Source organism: Triplophysa dalaica, chromosome 16 (genome assembly GCF_015846415.1).
Source record: "Triplophysa dalaica isolate WHDGS20190420 chromosome 16, ASM1584641v1, whole genome shotgun sequence".
Lineage (NCBI taxonomy): Eukaryota > Metazoa > Chordata > Actinopteri > Cypriniformes > Nemacheilidae > Triplophysa > Triplophysa dalaica.
The window spans coordinates 1,863,932-1,883,501 of NC_079557.1; the positions used below are offsets into that span (position 1 = coordinate 1,863,932).

General features: G+C 39.7%; 2 protein-coding genes across 4 annotated transcripts in view; both read left to right on the plus strand.

The window, feature by feature from the left end:
- The first annotated feature begins 2,279 nt into the window (after positions 1–2,279).
- LOC130438315 (small integral membrane protein 32-like) lies at positions 2,280–4,107 on the plus strand. Of its 2 annotated transcripts, XM_056770179.1 has the most exons (3): positions 2,280–2,888; positions 3,111–3,222; positions 3,507–4,107. In XM_056770179.1, exon 3 carries the CDS (start codon positions 3,521–3,523, stop codon positions 3,842–3,844), a length of 324 nt encoding a protein of 107 aa, XP_056626157.1. In that variant the 5' UTR covers positions 2,280–2,888; positions 3,111–3,222; positions 3,507–3,520; the 3' UTR covers positions 3,845–4,107. The 2 variants fall into 2 exon arrangements, with proteins under 2 accessions (XP_056626157.1, XP_056626156.1); XM_056770178.1 differs by lacking the exon at positions 3,111–3,222.
- A 3,762-nt stretch (positions 4,108–7,869) lies between these two features.
- The window catches only part of LOC130437719 (protein diaphanous homolog 1), a 67,036-nt gene continuing 55,335 nt past the window's right edge, over positions 7,870–19,570 (plus strand). For both annotated transcript variants that reach the window (XM_056769221.1, XM_056769222.1), the window contains exon 1: positions 7,870–8,501. In XM_056769221.1, coding sequence (XP_056625199.1) covers positions 8,400–8,501 — 102 coding nt within the window. In that variant the 5' untranslated portion in view covers positions 7,870–8,399. The remainder of the gene's footprint in view (positions 8,502–19,570) is intronic.

Genomic DNA, 19,570 nt, shown 5'->3' on the forward strand with positions numbered 1-19,570 from the left:
GGCTTGAATTGATGATGTGTGTGTGTGACTAAACACGAGCCAATGCTGTCAGCCAATGCGTCAGCGAGCCCGTGGCAGGAAGACTTATCTCGCATTACCCCCGCGTCCCCCCCCCGCCGAGAACACAGCGCTGTCATCAGAGGAAACGTAGGAGGACGTTTGCGTCTTGCATCTAGTTGCACATTTAGCATTAAGACTGTATCTCTGTGGTTTTTTGTGTGCACAAATCACACGTCCGCTGGCTGGAAAAGGCCGTGAGGAGAGTTGTAGCCTTTCTTTAGCGTACGCACGCAAAAATCTGTCAGCAGGCCATCTTCTAATAAGAGAGAGCTTAAGAATTGTTGTTAGAGATCTAAAAATACGCTTTCTTCTCTTCGTACACGCCCGCTGCATCTCTCGACTCGTGACGGCCCTCCAGGTGGAATTTCATAAAGATGATGAGGGGACTTAGTTTGTCAGCCAATGGATTAGAGGTAGATTGAATTGGACAGCGCAGGAACAGAAAATGGGTCAGTGGTGCGGGGGGGAGGCAGAAAGGCAGCCGGTGGCAAAATGGGCCCTTTAGAGGAAAGTGTCAGTTGCAAAGCAATCTCCTTAGCCCTGTGCAATTACAGCTATGTTTTCTCTTTCTGCGGATCTGAGTACACCCGTAGGATATTTATGAGCTGTGACTCTGAGGTTCATATTTATGAAAGATGTTTACATGCGGTGCAGTAGTTTTGAAGCATGTTAACCTGGTCATGTTAGAGGACACAGTATGATACGTCTTTTCTTTGGTGCTCTAAAGAAGAAAGACAAAAGTCATATGGGTTATGAGGGCTAATAAATAATAAACATTCATTTTTGGGTGTACTAACGAATAATTATACATTCGATGTGCTGCTCTGAAGAGTAAAGTGCGCAAACTGTGTTCTTGCAGCCACTTTTTCTCCAGGTGACATTTTATGTTGGTGTCTGTTCTTTTCTTTGGGGTCACTGAACCAGTGCGAGCATGTCCTTCACTGTTAAGCCCGAATGTGTGAAATGCTAATTGTGGACAGGTGCTTATGAATATTGATGAGATGTTCAACCTCTGAGCTGTGATATGATGTTTCTCGGCGGTGATCACCGCAGGGAGGGCGTGTCCTCAGGCTGTAAAATGATATGAATATTCATAACGCTTTAGCACAAAACACTGCGAGTCAATAGTTGATATTTACATTAAACTCAGAAGTGTTTGTTTATTTCTCAGAAAAACTTGCGAGAACGTGTCGAGTAGGTTAATGAGAGCTAATCATCTCCAGATGACACCTGCGGCAGGTTTGTTTAGTATTGAGCGGGAAGTCAATGACATGCGAGGCATTAAATTAAAGCTTGATGACTGCATCAACAAGCAGTTACAGTTTAACAAGATGTGTGTCTTTCTTTCAACATTACACAAAAACAGGTGATTTCCAGGGAGATCTGTACGCATGCTCTTGCAACATGAATAATTCGCCCCAACTGTCTGTGATTTGCAAGTTAAAAGTGTTCTGAGTAGTTTTTATCCGTTTCTATGAGCTATGATGTTCTGGGGTGTTGCTAAGTGGTTGCTGCATTGCTCTGGGTAGTTGCTAGGGCATTGGTGGTCATGTGCTAGGCCAAGATTCTGTATGTGGATGCCCATTATATATGTGTTGTGTTGTTTCTACTCCCTCCTTCAGTGTATGTCTATATTTCTTATGAACCTTTTGGACAAACAAATCACAACTCAACACTCAAGATTTAGTCTGTTGCACAAACATGCTGAGAGATTTACACACTTTATTCTTTACCTTTCAGCATGAGCAATAGTTATGGTGATTAAACAGGCCTCGGTTTCTTAAAGACTGTGCGGAGTGAGACGGAGGGACATTTTCTCCTGGTGTAAATTTAGACATACAAGAGAAAACTGCACACCCTCATAAAGCAAGAACTGCTCTGATCTGAACATTTACCAGTTTCACTGTCTTTTAAAAACAGGATATAAATATGTTTATTAGTGTATATTTATTTGTTATCGTTTCCTTGTGTGTGTGTATTAAATCTCTGGCATTATCATTGGCCAATAAAATAAATTAAAATTAAGAATAGTGATAATCTTGCCTAAACCTTGCCTAACACCAGCAATGTTGTCATGACATCAGCTGCTCAAACGGTCCCTTTAAATGGCTGGTGCACATGATAGGCTGCATGTTCTCTCTCGCTCTCTCTCTCTCTCTCTCTCTCTCTCTCTGTGAAACCTGTCTGAGACATTCCGCACCATCCTGCAACTCCTCCACTCACTTTCTCTCAAATTGAAGAATCTGTCTGGAGGAGTGGGAGACATTAACGCGTCTCCGGTGCCTCTCCATTGCGCACAGAGAGCAGGACATTTGTCTTTCTTTTATATGTTTCTTTTATGTGTTCATAAAAATCGCCTTTCTGTCGGAGCCTGACCAGATCGATACACCCTCGTCGCCAGCGGTCGTTGAAGATGGATGCGCGTCTGGAGAGACATCCAATTTCCCTGGAAAAAACATGCGACGGGATGTTGGATAAATGGACGCCTCTCCAAAACATGGAAACTTGACGGAATAGAGCGTTTACTTTGTGTCAGGAGTTGATATTGCGCGTCTGTTGAGACATTTGGAGAGATTTTAACTCATCAGTTTTGGTGTCCGCTCGCCTTAAGAGGTCCTCTCTCATCGAGATTAATAGGTCCATTGGAAAGCATATGGTTGGACATGGAAAGACTCTTTAAACCCTCTGCGGATATAGTGCCGAACATCAGAGCTCGCGTCTGAAGTGTTTTGGAGGTCTACTGGTCTTGAAGGAGAGACTTTGTGGTATGCGCACCTGACGACGCATCGCGTTCTGCCTGCCCAGCTGCCCGCCGCGGCGCACAGACAGTAAGTGGATATAAAGCTTGTGATATTGTAAAAGAAAAAGCGCTACATTATAACAGGAATTTATATCTTAAAGTTTTTTTAGTGAAGTGTAATTTTATATTGCTTACTTTAGATAGAACCACGGTGCATGCACTGTATGTATCCATAAATATAAAGTTACATATGGAGACCGGGATTAGTCACATTTTTAAGGATATATTCATTTTCAATGTTTCTTTACAGAAACAACCTTAAATCGCAACTACAGAAATCTTTTGAGCATTTGCACCGTTGTTGCGCAGGAAAGCAGATGCTACACGTTAACATTTTAGTGACAACTTGCACCACATCCTATGTAAGTTGAAACTATGGTACATGATTTTTCAGGATGGTACCCGAATGAATCATTTAATTGACATACAAAATAATATCTAACTTAAAAAAACGTCTTCTGCAATATATTCACAGATGATGTCATCTCATCTGTTGCATCTATTGAATGGCCTTTAAGCAAAATTTAAACATTAACTTTATACAATCTAGGATTGTTTTGAATTCCCAACAGAATTGTAATAATGAACTATAAAAATCATAACTCAACACCATATATAGACAGCATCTTTTTTTTTGTCATTGCAGTCTGTTGATTCATCATGCTGAGACAGATGCTCTTAAACTCGACGGCTGCCGCACGAAACTTTGACCTGATGACACACACACACACGCCGGCCTCACTCAACGTGTCTCAAGGGCCCGTCAGCGTATCCGCCCTGCTGAAGCCCACCGGCCGAGGGGGTTCTCTGCGCGAGGGCGAACTGAACAAGCCGGACCTGGCCACATACGTGGTGATGTGCCTGGTGCTTTTTCTCCTGGTCCTTCTCATCGTGTTCTTCATCAACTGTCAGCTGAGGAACTCCTTCTTCGCTTCCATGCCTTACGACCGCTCGCTGCGAGAGGCCCGCAGCTCTTATAAATGACACGGGTCGGAACTGTGTGCCACAGGTGCCCGAAATGGTTAACACCCGATGGATTGTGTTATTGGAAAAGGAAAACCTTTGCAATAGTGAAACTTTGCAATAAAGGAAACCGAACCTTCACGAGAACCCAAAGGCTGGGACCAAACCTTAGGTCACCGATGTGATTGTTTATATATCTGTATATAATGACTGTTTTGTATTTCTGCACGACCTTTTTTGGTTTATAACGTTAATCACAAGTCTTGTGCATTATGTAAGGCAGATTATTTTCTTGTACTGTGTTAAACCATGATTAAATCTAACATTCATAGCAGTCTGTGTCTAAAGAATGTGTAAAACCTCGTTGATATTGATCACAGCTGGACTTGCCAGAATCTGAAAACACGAGGCTTGAGAACACTTGCTTGTGGTGCACATCAAATGAATCTAGTCCCTTCATCTGTGCCCTTCTTGAAATGACTTTGCCCTGCGAGTTTCTGAGTATGGGCTTTGGTTAAAGGGTTTAAATCGGCCAGAAATAAACACTTTGTCATCGTTTGCTCGCCCTCATGCTGTTCCAAACCTCTCTGTGGAACACAGAATTTTCATTTTCCTGTTTGCAATTCACCAGTCCTCGTTCACTTCAGTTTTATAGAAACATCTGCAAGGATTCTTCGAAAAATAAAAAGTCATACAGGTTTGGAACAACATGAGAGTAAATAATGACAGAATTTTATGGGTTTGAAATGGTAAAGGCTGGTCAACATTGTGTCTTTGATGGAGACACTTCGGTTTACTCGTTTAGATGAAATCAAGAGCTAAGTGGCTAATTAGTAAATCAGTCATTCGTTTGTATGCGATGCAAAAATTGTCTGGGTGTTTGTCTTAGCTTCTTGTTTTTCTGAAGGAAAATTAAGGCGTGCAGCACCAACAGAGATATAAATCATTTTGATATCTGTCCTAATCCGCATCGGACTCACAGAATCAGGTGTGACTCGAGAGAGTGAGAGAGAGTAACAGAGAGAGAGAGAGAGAGAGAGAGAGAGACTCCCAACCTGAGCTACTTTCATGACAAAAACCGAGACAAATGAATGTGTCTCTTTCCTCAAGAGCCTTTCCAAACAGATTGAAAAGAAACCAATGGCCATGACTAACAAATCTCTGACTGTTTTGCGGTTATAATAAGCTGCAGTCCTCAAATAACCACGGATGTGATCAGTTGAGGCGTGTGTGTGTGTCTGACGACATCCTAGTGAGGATTAAGTCATGAAAAACTCAGAACTGAGCTAAATCTAAAAAGCACTTCGTTGAATAGCTCACAAAGTACGGCTTGAATAAAGAAAATAATTTCACTCAACGAAGAGTAAAGGAAGGTGTTTAACCTTTGTGCCTCAATAAGAAGATGTGAAAGTTTCATCTCTGTTCCTTTTCTGTCTAAATACGGATTAAAACCCTGATTTAAAGCATTTTGTTATTTTTAGATGTTATATATTAAATAACATCTTATGGAGAGTCGTGGAAGGACAGAAGACAAATAATATTTTTAATAAATAATAATAAAAACAACAAAAATGAAAAAGCATTTTACAGTCTCATGAAGATAGCCTGTCTAAGTTGTTTACATGTACATTTGTATGCCATGCATACGTACACAACATTCAATGTGTCACTCAATGACAAACACATTAAAAGAAGGGAACATGCCGTATCTGTCCGGGGCACTTCAGACGTTTCCCTGGATTTTGCGCACTGGTGGGCGTTTTGAGGGGGGCTCTGTATGAATAAAAAGATGAAAATGTAAAACTGGGTTGACTTGAGTCAGCACAGGGGCTGAAGAAAAGGATTCACAGTCTTTCTGCAAAGCCCTTTTATTATTTTCTCCTGTTTTACGATGCAGCTAACCACCAAATGCTTGTTAATAACACACATGACTAAACAACAGTGATTTAGTCAGGAGTCAGCATCTTCTGTTTCTACAGTTCTTAAATCCGCCATTAAAGTTAATGAAACTGGAAATGTGAGCTGGGAACAGGTTCCTAATGTGATTACAAATCAGCATCCGTTCTGCCTTTACCTGTTTAGACAGCAATTCTGAAACAAGAAGGCAGGTTTAAATTTGAAATCTTTTTTATTTGTATTTATATATTATATATTATTTATTTATATATTATTTATATATTATTATATATTATATTATAACAAACATAACATAATGCCAAGAATCTACATTAATAATCACAAAAAGTACAAATGAAATTAGCAGTGGGAAATAAAAAACATTAATTCAACTAAATAAATTAATAAAAGGAAAAATATATACAACCTTAAATACATTCAATAAATACACAGTTTTAACAGCTTTCCTATTTGAACTATGCATAATCGTAAGCAAATGACATTTGAAATATCTTCTATGCCTTTTTATGTGATGTGACCGTGTGGGAATTCAGAGAAGCGTCGATGCTGCTTGTCTTCCCGTCTCTAGGTGGCGCACTTTGCTTAAAAACAAAAATAACCTCGAGGACGTTTATCTACACACAAATCCAAAAAAACACACACAATGGCTAAAACCCCTCAATTCTCCTGCAAAATGAAACTTTACATTCAAAACAATGTTATTTCTTCTCAAAATGGGAGTTTGTTTTCAAATGACACACACAAACCATCATATGTATAGACATTTATAAGAACCAGCTGAACACTGATGTGCTCAATGTAAAACACTATGATGAATTTAAAACACTTCTTCTCCATTCAACATAATGACTTAGCCCTTCTTTTGGTATAGTGTTACACTTACTGCAGACAGTACAAACATAAGTGTGTTGTAAAATATTGAGAATATTGTTTTTATACTCAGAACACACAAATACACGGTAAAATTGTAGTTTATTTGTCCCGCAAAAACAATGTACACAGTTCGTCCCATTCCCGACCAACATAAAGTTGCACACACACTACATACAAAACAACAGAAGAATTTACTGTATACAGTGTTGAGAGTATGCATCAATTGTGGGACTCACTTGCACATAGTTATATCGCAATTCTTTGTCTCTTTATGAATTGCATTCAAATGGCACCCTGTAGACCTGCTTCATCCTGAGATGATTTCTGCGCAAGACATGGTCCATATGATTGATGCTACAGTGTACCTGCTCAAATGTGACTGTTCTCTTCGCCCAGCCTCCCTCATTGTTAGACCATGGTTGACCACATGATCAACCAAAGTGGCTCGGATCTCATCAGAGATTACGGTCATTGGCCTTCTTCATCCTCGTACTTGTACTCCCCGTCCTCCTCCTCCTCCTCTTACTCTTACTCCTCAGGCTCTGACTCTGTTTCCAATGTTGGTATCCATTGCTCCAAAACAGAAGAGCGCACATATTGCCCTTTTATGCTAAAGCTCTGATTGCTAATTGTAAATCTGTGTGACGGGTGTTTGCCCTTGTGATAAGTCAGTGTGCATATTTGAATGGCAGTGTGTTCCTTATGAAAACAAGATATTTTCTGCATGAAAATTGTGCCAAAAGCAATTATTCTTGCAAATGTCTTAACACAAAGCAAAAAAATAATGAATGGCTGTAGATTACATCTCACGACTAAGTGAATAAAAGCCTATAAACTATTAGAAAATGTAATATCTTCTCACCAGAGAAAAATAAGACGAGGAACTGAATTTATTCTTAACCATAAAGATTAAAACAAGGAGCTCTGGTCAAATGTAAATGCTGGAGGTCACGTCAAAAAGCAGTTTGTAATTATTATCTGTTATTATTCTAACGTTTATACTAAAACAATTCTGAATAGACAATTTAGTATATATCTTTTGTTGTATTGCTATTAGAATGTACCATTAGGCTTTGCAAATTAATCTAAAATTTAAACTAAAATAAAGCATCCTTCAAAATCTCTCATTAAATGTGAAAACCCTTAGTGTGTGTGAAATTGTCCTTAAACGTCAGTGTTGTTCTACCTGTGTGTTATGTGACTCAGGTGTGTGTTCGTGTGTGTAGTGCGCATGATGGTTCCTCCCATTTGACCTCCCCAACAAACACAAACGCACAGAGACAGGAAGAGAGAGAGAAAGCGGAAAACTTCATCTGATCTTTCTCCTCATAATGGCTCTAAACTTAAATCTGAAGTCCGATACCATGAACCACAAGAAGTGAATGTCAGCGATCGGGTGTAGTTATGACAGCTCTGTCGCGCGGTCGTTTCTGAGACACAAAGCGCGGTTTGTTTGTTGTTCCAGAGGTCGAGACTAACTTAACTCCTCACGAGCGGGGACTTTTGCGCGGAGATCTGTGGATTATGATCTGGTGCTTCAGACTCTAGCGCCGAATACTGAACCGTGAACGGTCCACGTAAGAGACCTCCGGGGGATCGCGGTTCAAACTTCCCTCCTTTTCTTTTGTGCCGGGGGACGAGCTCGAGCCGGCGGCGCGCAGCAGCACCAGGCCGCGGGATAAGACGCCTCCGCGCGGGGCAGGGACAGTGTGAGTGTGTGCGGGGAGCAGAACCCGCACATTTAAGAGAAATTAAGTGATTTTAGGGCGCAGCACCAAGTGCAACTATGGATCCGAACTCAGCATCAGCTGGCGCTTCCAAAAGTGGGAAAGAAAAGGACAAGAAAAGCAAGAAGACCTACGAAGATGGAGAGAGCAAAAAGAAGTTTGTAAGTGTTTTGACGCGTTTATTTGTGTGTTGCTTGTGCTCTTGTTTACTTTGAACAGGCGACTGTAGTGAAGCGTCGGGTGGTGTTAAGCGCACGAGAACAACAGTTTTGCGCAACTGTCCAAGTGCGGGGTCGGTTCACTCTTTTCGAGTTATTGATCACGCAGAACTCGCCGTGTTTCTGCACATAAGTTTTGCAACCTTCACTTCCTGGATGTGTGAGAGAAGTTTATACTTTCTGAAGCGTCTCAGACCGCTCGCGACGTGCTCGACATCTCAAATGAGGAAGTCCTCGCGAGAGTGTGTGAGAAAAAGCATGTTGTGAAGGATCTGAGTATTCCCTCTCTCAATATGTTGCTTTGGAAGTTGTGCTGGTCATCAATTGTGGTCTGTTTGCTCATAAACATAAACGTAACTGATGGGGGGGAGACCCGTGCATTCCAAATTGTGGTCTGGGAAACGTGTCATTTTAAGGCTTAAGTATACTTTGGCTACCGTGTGAATGAATTTAGTACGCGTGTCACTTTAAGAAGCGTTTTCAAGTGTAACTTTTTTAATGTTATTTATTGTGTGTCGTTGTGGAACAATTCTCATGTATAACTGACGTCAGTAGACGCAGATTGTAAAAGGTAATAAATGTATGCAATCTTGTATATGGACATGAATCGTATTGCCTTGGGTAAATGACCCAATATATGTTCCGCTCGTGTAAGTGGTAAAGCGCGAGCACGGGAATGAGTAGGAATTTTGTGATGTCACAACACCGTATGCTGACGCTCAAGCCACGCCCACTGACTACTACACTTTTTGGCATTTCAGGGATACAGTATTTCAGCCGCATCACGAAACGCTATTTTTTTAAAACGCTTTTACGGTGCGAATAAGAGTCAGTTCGGAAAGAGATTGCGGTTGACTGATAAAACTACCGCAAAGAGAGATTAAGCCGCATTGCATTGTGGGTGCATTACCCAATTTGACAGTCGTTTCTTTTTTGTGTCGCATTCTGTGAACCAGACGCTGCGGATACAGTAGTATGTTGTATGTAAATGAGACACGAGCTCATCTTTACAAAGGGTATCCACAGACTCCCAAACACACCTGGTGTTTAATAGTGAAACTGTAGATGCAGTGATGTGAACCATCACCGTTTGAACAGGTGTGGGGTTTTTGTCTGCTTGAGAAATGGATCGCTTGCAAACAAATGACGTTACTGCCAAAGAACCACATATATTACAGTAGTAAATATATACAAAGCCATAAGCGTTAACAAAGGTTTCTGAACATCACTGTGTTTAGGAAGTGCTGGATTATATCAAGGTACAGTTTTATAGTAATGACAAAACTGTAGAAGTTGTGGTATGACTGTAATAATTACGGTAGCCAATGGTAAATGTTTTAACAATGTGTTGGAGTTTAATTATACTCATGATAATCCAAATCATAGGTCTATGTATGCCTGCCACTATTTCAACAATTGACAGCGTTGTCTGTTTATCTGGACAGTTGCAGTTTTTTTAGCATGGGACAAATGGAGAAGTGCGGGTCCTCTCTGAAGTCACAGACCTGTCGTTGGGACTAATGTGTAGAACATTTGCATATGAAAGACCTTGCTGGTATCACATGCCAAATATCTCTTAAGTTGATGACGGCTTCTATGGAGTCCCTCAGAGAAAATGTTTTTATGTATGCAAAGTCTGGAAGTGAGTTTTAGGACTTCCGGTTCCATGTCCTGAAAAAAGGTCTGTGGTTAACAAAAGCTCAACATTTTCACGTTTTAATCTATAACATAAAACACACCTGCATGTGATAATTTTTTAAAGCTTTATTGAGTCTAGTTTTAAACGCTGGTGGCTAACATGTTGCTTAAAACGACTACATCCTTTGGCGGGGACGTTAGACGTCATCGAGCATAATATAAAGCTCACAAATAATACAACATTGACTCAAATCTCTAAAGCATTGTTGGGGATTCATTCAAGGAGTTATTACTTACCAGAGAAGATGTTTTTGATAACCTTTGAAAAAGCTTGGATTTATTTGGTGGGGGTGACGTTGATGTCGTCCGACCCTAAGTGTAGTCTGTTTATAGCATCTTGTTAGCTTTTCACTTCTGCCGATTGCAGTAAACTTCACAAATAGCAAATATTGTTTTAATCTGTAAAGATTATCTTGATAAACAAAATATGTAATCATCATGAACATTTGTTAATCACAGATCTTACTTTTTGCGATCTTCCAAAAGTCTATGGGAAAAATGCATTGGCTCTCACTCAAGGGAACTTCTTGGTTGGCCTACAAAAATACGTCATCTCTGAGGTACAGGATTTACGCCCTTAAGCACGTTCGGCTTGTCACCTTTACTAACAAGTTTAGTTATTTAACTTGTTTAGAACAGTTTATTGTCCATTTCTCAAACCATATTTACAGATCACTGGACTCAATCTGCGCTCATGTTCAGAGGTTTCATATCGCTTAAATTTTTTGTTTCCTGTGTGACTTTGAAGTCATGGTGTGGCCTTCAGATTTTGGGACTGAGAGAGTAGTTTTACAAGTGTGCTCAGTAGTGTGGAACAGTTTTGTGCTTTGGGCCGGAGTGAATTGTCATTGTCTCATTTCTGCCAGCTGAATGATTTCATACTAAACCCTGGAGCAGGGATATCTCTCTCTCACAAACACACACCGGTGTTCATGTGAACCGGTGAAAGGTCATGTTTAAGTTAGGAACTGAGTGTGTTCAGGAGAAAATAAAGCAGAGCGCAGTTGAACAGGTCATCGCTGACATCAGCCCCTGCTGAGAGAAACCGACTTTGATGATGTCATATCCTGTCATCCCTTGCTGTTTTAACCTGCTTGTTGTCATTATGATCATGATTACAAGCATCATGAAATAATTTAGATATTATGCTTACAAATCAATCTTTGACATTGCGTATGACCCCTGAGAGCTGTCAATCTGCTCATGTAAGCGAGCGTGTGAAGCAGATCAGTCAACCGATGTAAATTGAATTTTTGGATACGGGTGTTTGTGGGGCGTGACACTTATCAAAATACTACAAATACCTACGCAAAGATAAAAGCACGCTGTGGATTAGAGCAGGACCAGCACCAGGTCACATTTCGTGGAATTGCTTTTATTTTCTTTATCTACAAACATCATCTGACCGCTGTAGCGATGCTCACAGTTTTTACCAGAATATTCCACTGAGGAATATGGAGTCGCTGAACAGTAAGATTGTCGACAAACATGCCGCTAATGCGACATGAACCTGCGGTGGTGCATTCATATCTCTCTGTGGACTGATAGTTAAAGTCTTGGGCAGGTAAAGCTGAGTCTGTGCCCTCAGGACGGATAAACACTTATGTCATGATGTTTGTGTACAGCTGAAAAATCATACAGATAACTTATTATCCAGCATGCACCGGTGCACACAGCTGTCAGTCATGACAGGAGTCAATTCCTGAGTCGATGTGCCAACCAGATGATTTGCATGGGAAGGTCCAAATTTCACATTTTGTAGGAATCATCAAGTAGGAAACATTCGTTTTCGTAAGAAATAGAAAATATTTATGACAAACAGCATGTTACAAAAAATGACATTGTGGCTTTTTTAGCTGATGGATTGATTACAAAATCACTCCTGCATTGTTATTTTTGTAACTTGTTTTCCACATTTCCAAATAACTGCACTGTCGGAAAAGAGCTTTAAAATGTTCCCTTGTTTATCGTTGGAGCGGTACCCTTTTTGTACCAACACAAAAAAGTTGTACCTTTTTTGGGTGCGTTATTTTGACCTAAGGACCTACTGTGTACGTTAACAGGGTTTTTCCTAGCTCAAAATGAGGTAGAGGTGGTGCCATCCTGATCTTGTACGTAGGCCTACCGTACCTTTAAGTGGATTAACCAAAGTGACTTTGTCATTAAACGTTCTAATACAATTAGATGAAAATTACAATTTTAAGTAACTTAAAACATCACTTTTATTCAGCCAAAGCGATTTTCTTAAACAAATAAAGTTTTATATCATTTTCAACCTAACTTTTCTGCCCACAATAGCCAACTGAATTAACCAGTCTTACTAAATAAGCAAAGCTCATACACATGTTGCATTCTCTGTGGTTCACTTAAATGATTTCATGATCTCGTTTTCTCTTTAAATGCTTTAATTCTTTCATTTTTTTTATTCATTAAATGGCTTTCGTCTTTAAATGGGGGTTCCATTGGAGTCAACGGAGAAGACGCGACTCGCTCTCTTCAATGGCTCTGCGTGAAACATAGCTAGCTCTTGTTCTGCAATTATTTTTTGCACCTCAGTGTGCTGATAACAAACAGCGCCTCCACTGTGGCGTAATGCCGCAACTGCAGTTACAAATGACAGTGTTTAATGCACGCAGTATTTCCTGTGAAGTATTTCCTTCTGATTCTAATATTTCAATTTTTGTCTGTAATTGTGAAGTTAAACTCAAGACTGGACACAGAACAGCTATTGTACCATTTTTCTCTCTTACTCCTTCTCTCTCTCTCTCTCTCGTCCCCCCTACCAGCCCACATAAAAGTCATCAATGCCCAGAGAAAACTGGTGAAATTCTTGTTGTTTTTGTGAATGAATTAGATTTGTGTGGTTTTAATATGGTGTTAATTTACAGTTTGTCGGATTAACACGGATAACGTTTAAATATTCTAAATTTAGTTTGATGTCATGACATAAATGTCAATGAACTGACTAAATAAAGACGCAGGCGGTTTGATCTTTGACACCGGCGCCTGACATTGTGTTGTTGTTAGCAAATGTTTGTTTGTTGAATATTTCGAGTTGTGCAGAATGGCAGAAGTCATCGTGACTCAGTGGCGTGTGATTGCGTTTGTTCATGCGTTTGTTCATGCGTGTTTATGCTGTTTCAGGAAGCGATGGTGAATAGGAAGTCAGTTTAACTCTCTCGTTCGAGGTCTCGACTGTAACGTTTATGTCATGAAGATGCGCAAGATGCCTGATCGTGTGAGAAGTGAAGTTTTAAGCAGCAGATTTATAATCCTCGGTTTCACTTCCTGTCCAGGTGTTCATGTAGAGCATTGCTTTAGCAGTGCAAAGGTCCTGGGTTTGATTCTATCTCCCCCCCCACAAACACACACAGATTAAACTTTCTCCATAGCGAATATTTGATTGTTTTTGGCACTTTGTACGAGGTAAACAAGTTTATAAGGCTTTAAGAAGTACTGTCCCGTGAAATGGTTCATACTTTGTTTTGGATGGAAATTCTGAACAGTTTTCCTGTGGCTCAGTGGTTAAAACATGGCAGTACTAATGCCAAGGTCATGGGTTCAATCCCAGGGGATATCACATAGTCCAAAACAAATGTAAAATACAATGCAATGTGGATTGTAAGATTTTGGATAAAAGAGTATGCCAAATAGATAAATGTAAATGCCATAAGGTAGTCTCTCTCATTTCTGATATTTATTTTGAAGGCTGAGAATGAGTATCACTTTTTTTCTGTTACCCAGTTGCCAATAGGGCTGGGCAAAACGAAAATTTGGTCAATCTTCAAAATCAAGGAACATCAAAGTCTATACCAAACCCTACTCGTCGATACAAATACTGATACCGATGCCTGTTCCTGTCATTTTTTTGCTGAGGTGGCAATTTTCTAAGCACAAGTCGACACATGGAAACTAATAACTCAAAAAACAAAAAACATTATGAAAAAAGAAATGTTTTATGGATACACAATAAATTATCGTCCACATCGGTATTGGCCGATAAATGGTCGTTTTTAATGTTATCGGTATTGGCCGATAATAACTTTAAGGCCGATATATTATGGCCTATACATCATAAATCATTTCACTTCGGCTGCACACTGTTCACAGTTAAAATGCAGTACTGCTTTTAGCAAAACATTGTTGATAAAGGAACCGTATGTAGATACAATATTTATGAATGTGTAAATTATTTTTGGAATATTATAATATTGTTCAAATAAGACTGCTGTCTGACCCGTTAGACATTTAGCTTTCAAGAACAATGATCCGGGTTGCTCTGGAAGAACATCTATAATTTGTTTGTTAAATAAAAATTAGACCTGAATGTTAAAGAATTGTAAACTAGTTTTTAGTAGGCTTGGTACATGATTTTCTTTTTTGACCTAATGGTTACCTTTTTCTGCATCAATGTTTTCAAATAAAAGCAGTTGTCCAATTTTTACCCATTTTTCAGTCTTACGGAATGTTATATTAATATTCAGGTACAGTATATCGGACAATATATCGGTTATCGGCTTCCAATGTTAAATAGTTATCTGGTATCGGCCAATATTTACATATCGTTGCATCCCTAACAATTTTATTTGCTTGTCACAAACTTTCAGTCAGTACTGTCAGGTATGTCACGTGAGTTATCGGTGTATCTAAATGAGTAATGACTACATGAGCTTGCTATCGGGCCCGATACGTGCATCCCTAAATATTTTCTGCTCTGTTGTCCATGCACAGCCATGCATATTACTTTGCTTTTTATCATTTTGTCTAAATTGTTTTAAACATCACATAAAAATGATTTTTGCTCTTTACATGTCAGTCAGACAGCCTCATCCTGTATAAATGGTGGGTGAACTTTAAAGCTAAAATTGAAATTTAAGGTAATAGACAAACTTTTTCTTTTAGCTGCACCTTCGTGTGTGTGTTTGTGTGTGTGTGTGTGTGTGTGTGCGCCTCCAGTCAGAGGAATGTGCTCGGTCCAGGCTGAATGGATTAAATCAGACTGTCAAAGTTGCCAGCGCCCTTTCTCAGCCGGTATGTGAGAACCGTATCTAAATAGAATTTGAGTCACTGGATTAGATGTTGAGCTAGTGCAGACGTAGGTGCACTAATATCTGAGATCAATGTGTGTGATACAGGTACACAGTGATTCTTCCTGTTGGCATGTGTGTGTGTGGTTGTGGTAGCGTTTTAGTAAGTATTTTGTCAGTGAAATGAAGCCGGTTCATAATGGCACGTGTCATTTTATATGTGAGAGATATTTGCGGCACTCAGGACGGCGTGTGTGTGTGAGATGTTTTTTTTGTCAAGGAAACATGAAATGTGTGTTTAGAGTGAGTTAGCTTTTTTATGTTTTGAACCTTTCTTAATAAATTAAATGACCATTAAAAACATTTTGTATCTTATTTCATTAAAAACGTTTTATGTTGCGGTGTGGTTAGATGCCTGATTGTGTGTCTGGGTACCTATGAAACAGATAAATAATTGGTAAATAAAAAGAGGTGAACGGGTAAATAAGCACTTCAGTGTGTCTGTGTTTGTGTGCTGGCAACAACGACAGGAAAATTTCCTTTGACCTGCAGTCTGTCATGAACAGATTAATCCGTCTAATCTCACCTCACTGACACACACACACACTCATTGTGTGAACACTTCTGTGTAAGGTGGAGTGTGTAAACGCCTGGGATTGTTTAGATGTTTGGTGTGTCTGGAGGAGAATGTGACAGAAGCTGTGTTTGTGTTTCAACATCTCAGTGTGACTTAACCTCACGTTACAGTAATGTGACGGACGCTTCTCAAGTTTTTCTGTTTTGTCTAAACGTATCCAGGGCTCTCAAGTAGAGGTCATCTCGGGACCAGAGATCTTTACCCAACCTGAATCGCTTTTGACAATAATTTACTCACCTCATGTCATCCGAGATGTTTATGTATTTGTTTCTTAAGCCGGAAAGACATTCCAGGATTTTTCTCATATAGTGGACTTCAAGGGACTCCAAACGGTTGAAGGTCAAAATGACAGTTTCAGTGCAGCTTTAAACAAAACCAGATGATGAATATGGGTCTTATCTAGTGAAACGATCGGTCATTTAAAAAAAAAATTATATGCTTCATAAACACAAATGCTGCACTGAAACTGATTTTGACCTTCAACTCTATCGATTTAGATTCTTATCGATTCCCAGTTTGGATTCCACAGTTGAAGAAAAACATTTCGATATCAACCTGTATGGTCATAAGCTTGCTTATTGACTTGATTGCGAAAAAATATATAGATCTTTATGAGCATCGTTTTGTGTATACATACACATAGAACCATGTTCTTTCTGATTTATTGCAATTTGCATTACCAAAGCTGAAGTAGATCATAGTTAAACTGTAGTAACTATAATGAAACTATGGTTAATTTGTGGTTCCTGTACTTTTGAATGGGAATACTATAGTCAAACTATGCTTACTGTAGTAAGAATATTGTTCATAAGGGCTTTTATCGATATATCAGCAGATCACGCAACACGTGTGCTTTTCTGAAAATAGGCACTCAGGAATTGATAAGAGGAATTCAAATTTCGAACACCGATTCCTATTCCTTTCCGATCCGATTCCAAATAGGAATTGATTTTCCATTCCCGACATGACCGTGCATCCGGTGTCGGTATCACTTGACACATGCGTGTTCTGACCACACAGGCTCTACATCAGAACATGCATGCAAAGAGCAATGGCTTTTGTGGGGAATATAAAATATATGCTTCTCAATCTAATAAGAGATAGTTCATCCATATTCTTCTGTGTAACATAGGAAGATATTTTGAGAAACGTCTCAGTTGTTTTATGTCGGTACAATGGAACTCAATGGGGGGCAATATGGTTTGTCTACCAATGTTCTTCAAAACATCTTTTCTTGTGTTGTGCAGATGAAACAAAATCATACATGTGTGTAAAAACATGAGGGTGATTAAATGAAAGAATTGTCTGTAAAATATCACTTTAATAACAAATAAGTTTAAAAGTTTAGTGTAGCTTGGCACGTACACACATACACACACACACACACACACACTTATAGAGAAATAACTTTGTATGTGTGTTAACCCAATAGAAGAGTCTCTGTCTTGATGACACACGCACACAGGCTTGCAAACATAGACAGAATATTAAGTGTGTGTGAGTTTGTGAACAACAGCACTTCTCAGTTCATGAAGTGCAGGACACTGCTGGGAGTTGAGTGTGAACAAACACAGAGCGTGTGTGTGTTTCTGAAACTGTGCGACTCTTAAACTTATGAAGTACTGAATGCATCATATTCCTGCACTCAACCGTCATTCAAATGAGACACACACACACACACCGTTGCATGTCCCCATTTGCAGAACCACAGTGCACGCCCAGATTCTTCAAAACGTTCTGAGAGAAAAGTTTTATTTGAAGTAAAGATGCAAATTAGATGATGTTTCTTTGTAGTACGTACTGCCACAATGCTGAAGTATTCTGAGTGGTTGCTATAGTGTTCTAGCGCGTCGCCATGTGTTTTTTAGTGTTGTAAGGGTCCATATATGTAACGCGTGATCTCATGTTGTCAAAAGTCTGCCTCTGATCAGGCCTCCGAGGCTAATTGTTTTGGTTAAAGAGAATCCTTTCTTTTGGTTAAAGAGATTCCCCCTACACGCACACAACTGTTGGATCATGGTGGGTCATTATGTGGTCATTACTGAATTCAGTACCTCTGACATCACTTCCTGTCACTGTCTGTACAGGGATATTTGTGTCATTTTGATAATCGACACATTTACGAAACATCCTCTGATTAAAATCTGCTCTTCCTGCAAGCAATTAAACAAACTGTTGATGTGACACACCGTCTTATTATTTGGCTTGACCAATAGTGTGAGTTTGGGGCGTGGCCTGTTTTTTGACCAAAAAGTGAAATGGAAGGCAAACATACTGTTATTTTTGCTCACGCCGTATTTCAAGAGCTTTAAAACTTTTCTTAGACGTAGTCATGAACAGACACAACCACAGATCATCGCGACTAAGTTTAAAACATCTGGAACGTAGTTGTGGTGCTCTGGGTGACCCAACAGTAGTGACGGTTCCCTGTTGCATCCTCTGCATCTGTTGTCTGGGTAACCCATTAACAGCCTCCCTAATGGGGTTGCCTGGTTACTGGTGGGCATCACGGTTAAGAAGTCGTCTTGTTTGTTTAGTTAGGAAGAATTTGGTTTGTGCTATTTTCTAATTGAAAGGTCTTTAATAAAGTTCTGTCAACAAAAGCAACTCGGCCAGACGGCCAGGGTCACCCCCATTGTCTTTGAGTGTGTGTGTGTGTGTGTGACAGGTGGTTATTCATGCGTGTAAATGCCTCTCCGTGGCCAGCGAGGCGTTATCACAGAAAGCATGTTACTGTGAGCAGCGAGATGGAGAGAGAAACTCAGAGGAAACAGACTAATTTAGCCTAAAGGAAGTTAACATACGTACAGCGAGACCTGCTGTACAGTACGAGAGTCTGGCCAATTTTTTTTTACATTTTGAAAGATCTTCACTGTTGATTGATTGACAACGGTCATACGTGTGCTGGGCTGATACTGTTTAGTGCGTTCTAAAGAGTGACCGAAGAGAAATTAAGCTCCCTGACCTATTAAATGATACGATCATACTATTTTTGTTCCCTATATAGACTTAAACAATGCTCTGTGTGTGTGCACGTGTGTGTTTTTAAGGCTGCTTGTGTGTTTCTTTGTGACACTTCCTGTGAGCACTTTGTGCAGGAAGTGGCTTGTCACATTGTAACGGGCGTGTCTGGTGTGTCACAAATTATGACGTAATTTCAATACACAACCAAACAGTCAATGTGCAACATTAGAAATGACCTCCACATACACAAACGAAGGAACGCTTCTGTGAATTCATCGTTGTCTATATTAATAGAAGGATATGAAAATCGCAGGTACCTTTTATGCGTGTGTGGGAATTGTGGTGCGTGTTCAGGTTTGCGGTTTATAAACTAAACTCTGATTCATGAGCGTTGATCTGATCTTTCCTGATGGGGCCGTTGTAACACTTCAGTTTCATGAAGGATGTTGAAAATCACCAACACAAGAGCAAGATTATAATGGTTTGTGCTGATCACTTCCAAAAAACGAAAACTAAAAATATAACAAACCACGTGATAATGCTTGTAAAATTCCAACAGGTTTAACACTGAAGTGATAAGTTCTGTCATCATTCACTCACCCGCTTGTCATGTCAAACCCGTTTGACTTTCTTTCTTCCGCAGGACACAGAAGAAGATATTTTGAAGAATGTTGTTAAACTGCACT

Excerpts from the sequence above, each read along its gene's own strand:
- LOC130438315 (XM_056770179.1), top strand. The coding sequence starts at position 3,521 with ATGCTGAGACAGATGCTCTTAAACTCGACGGCTGCCGCACGAAACTTT.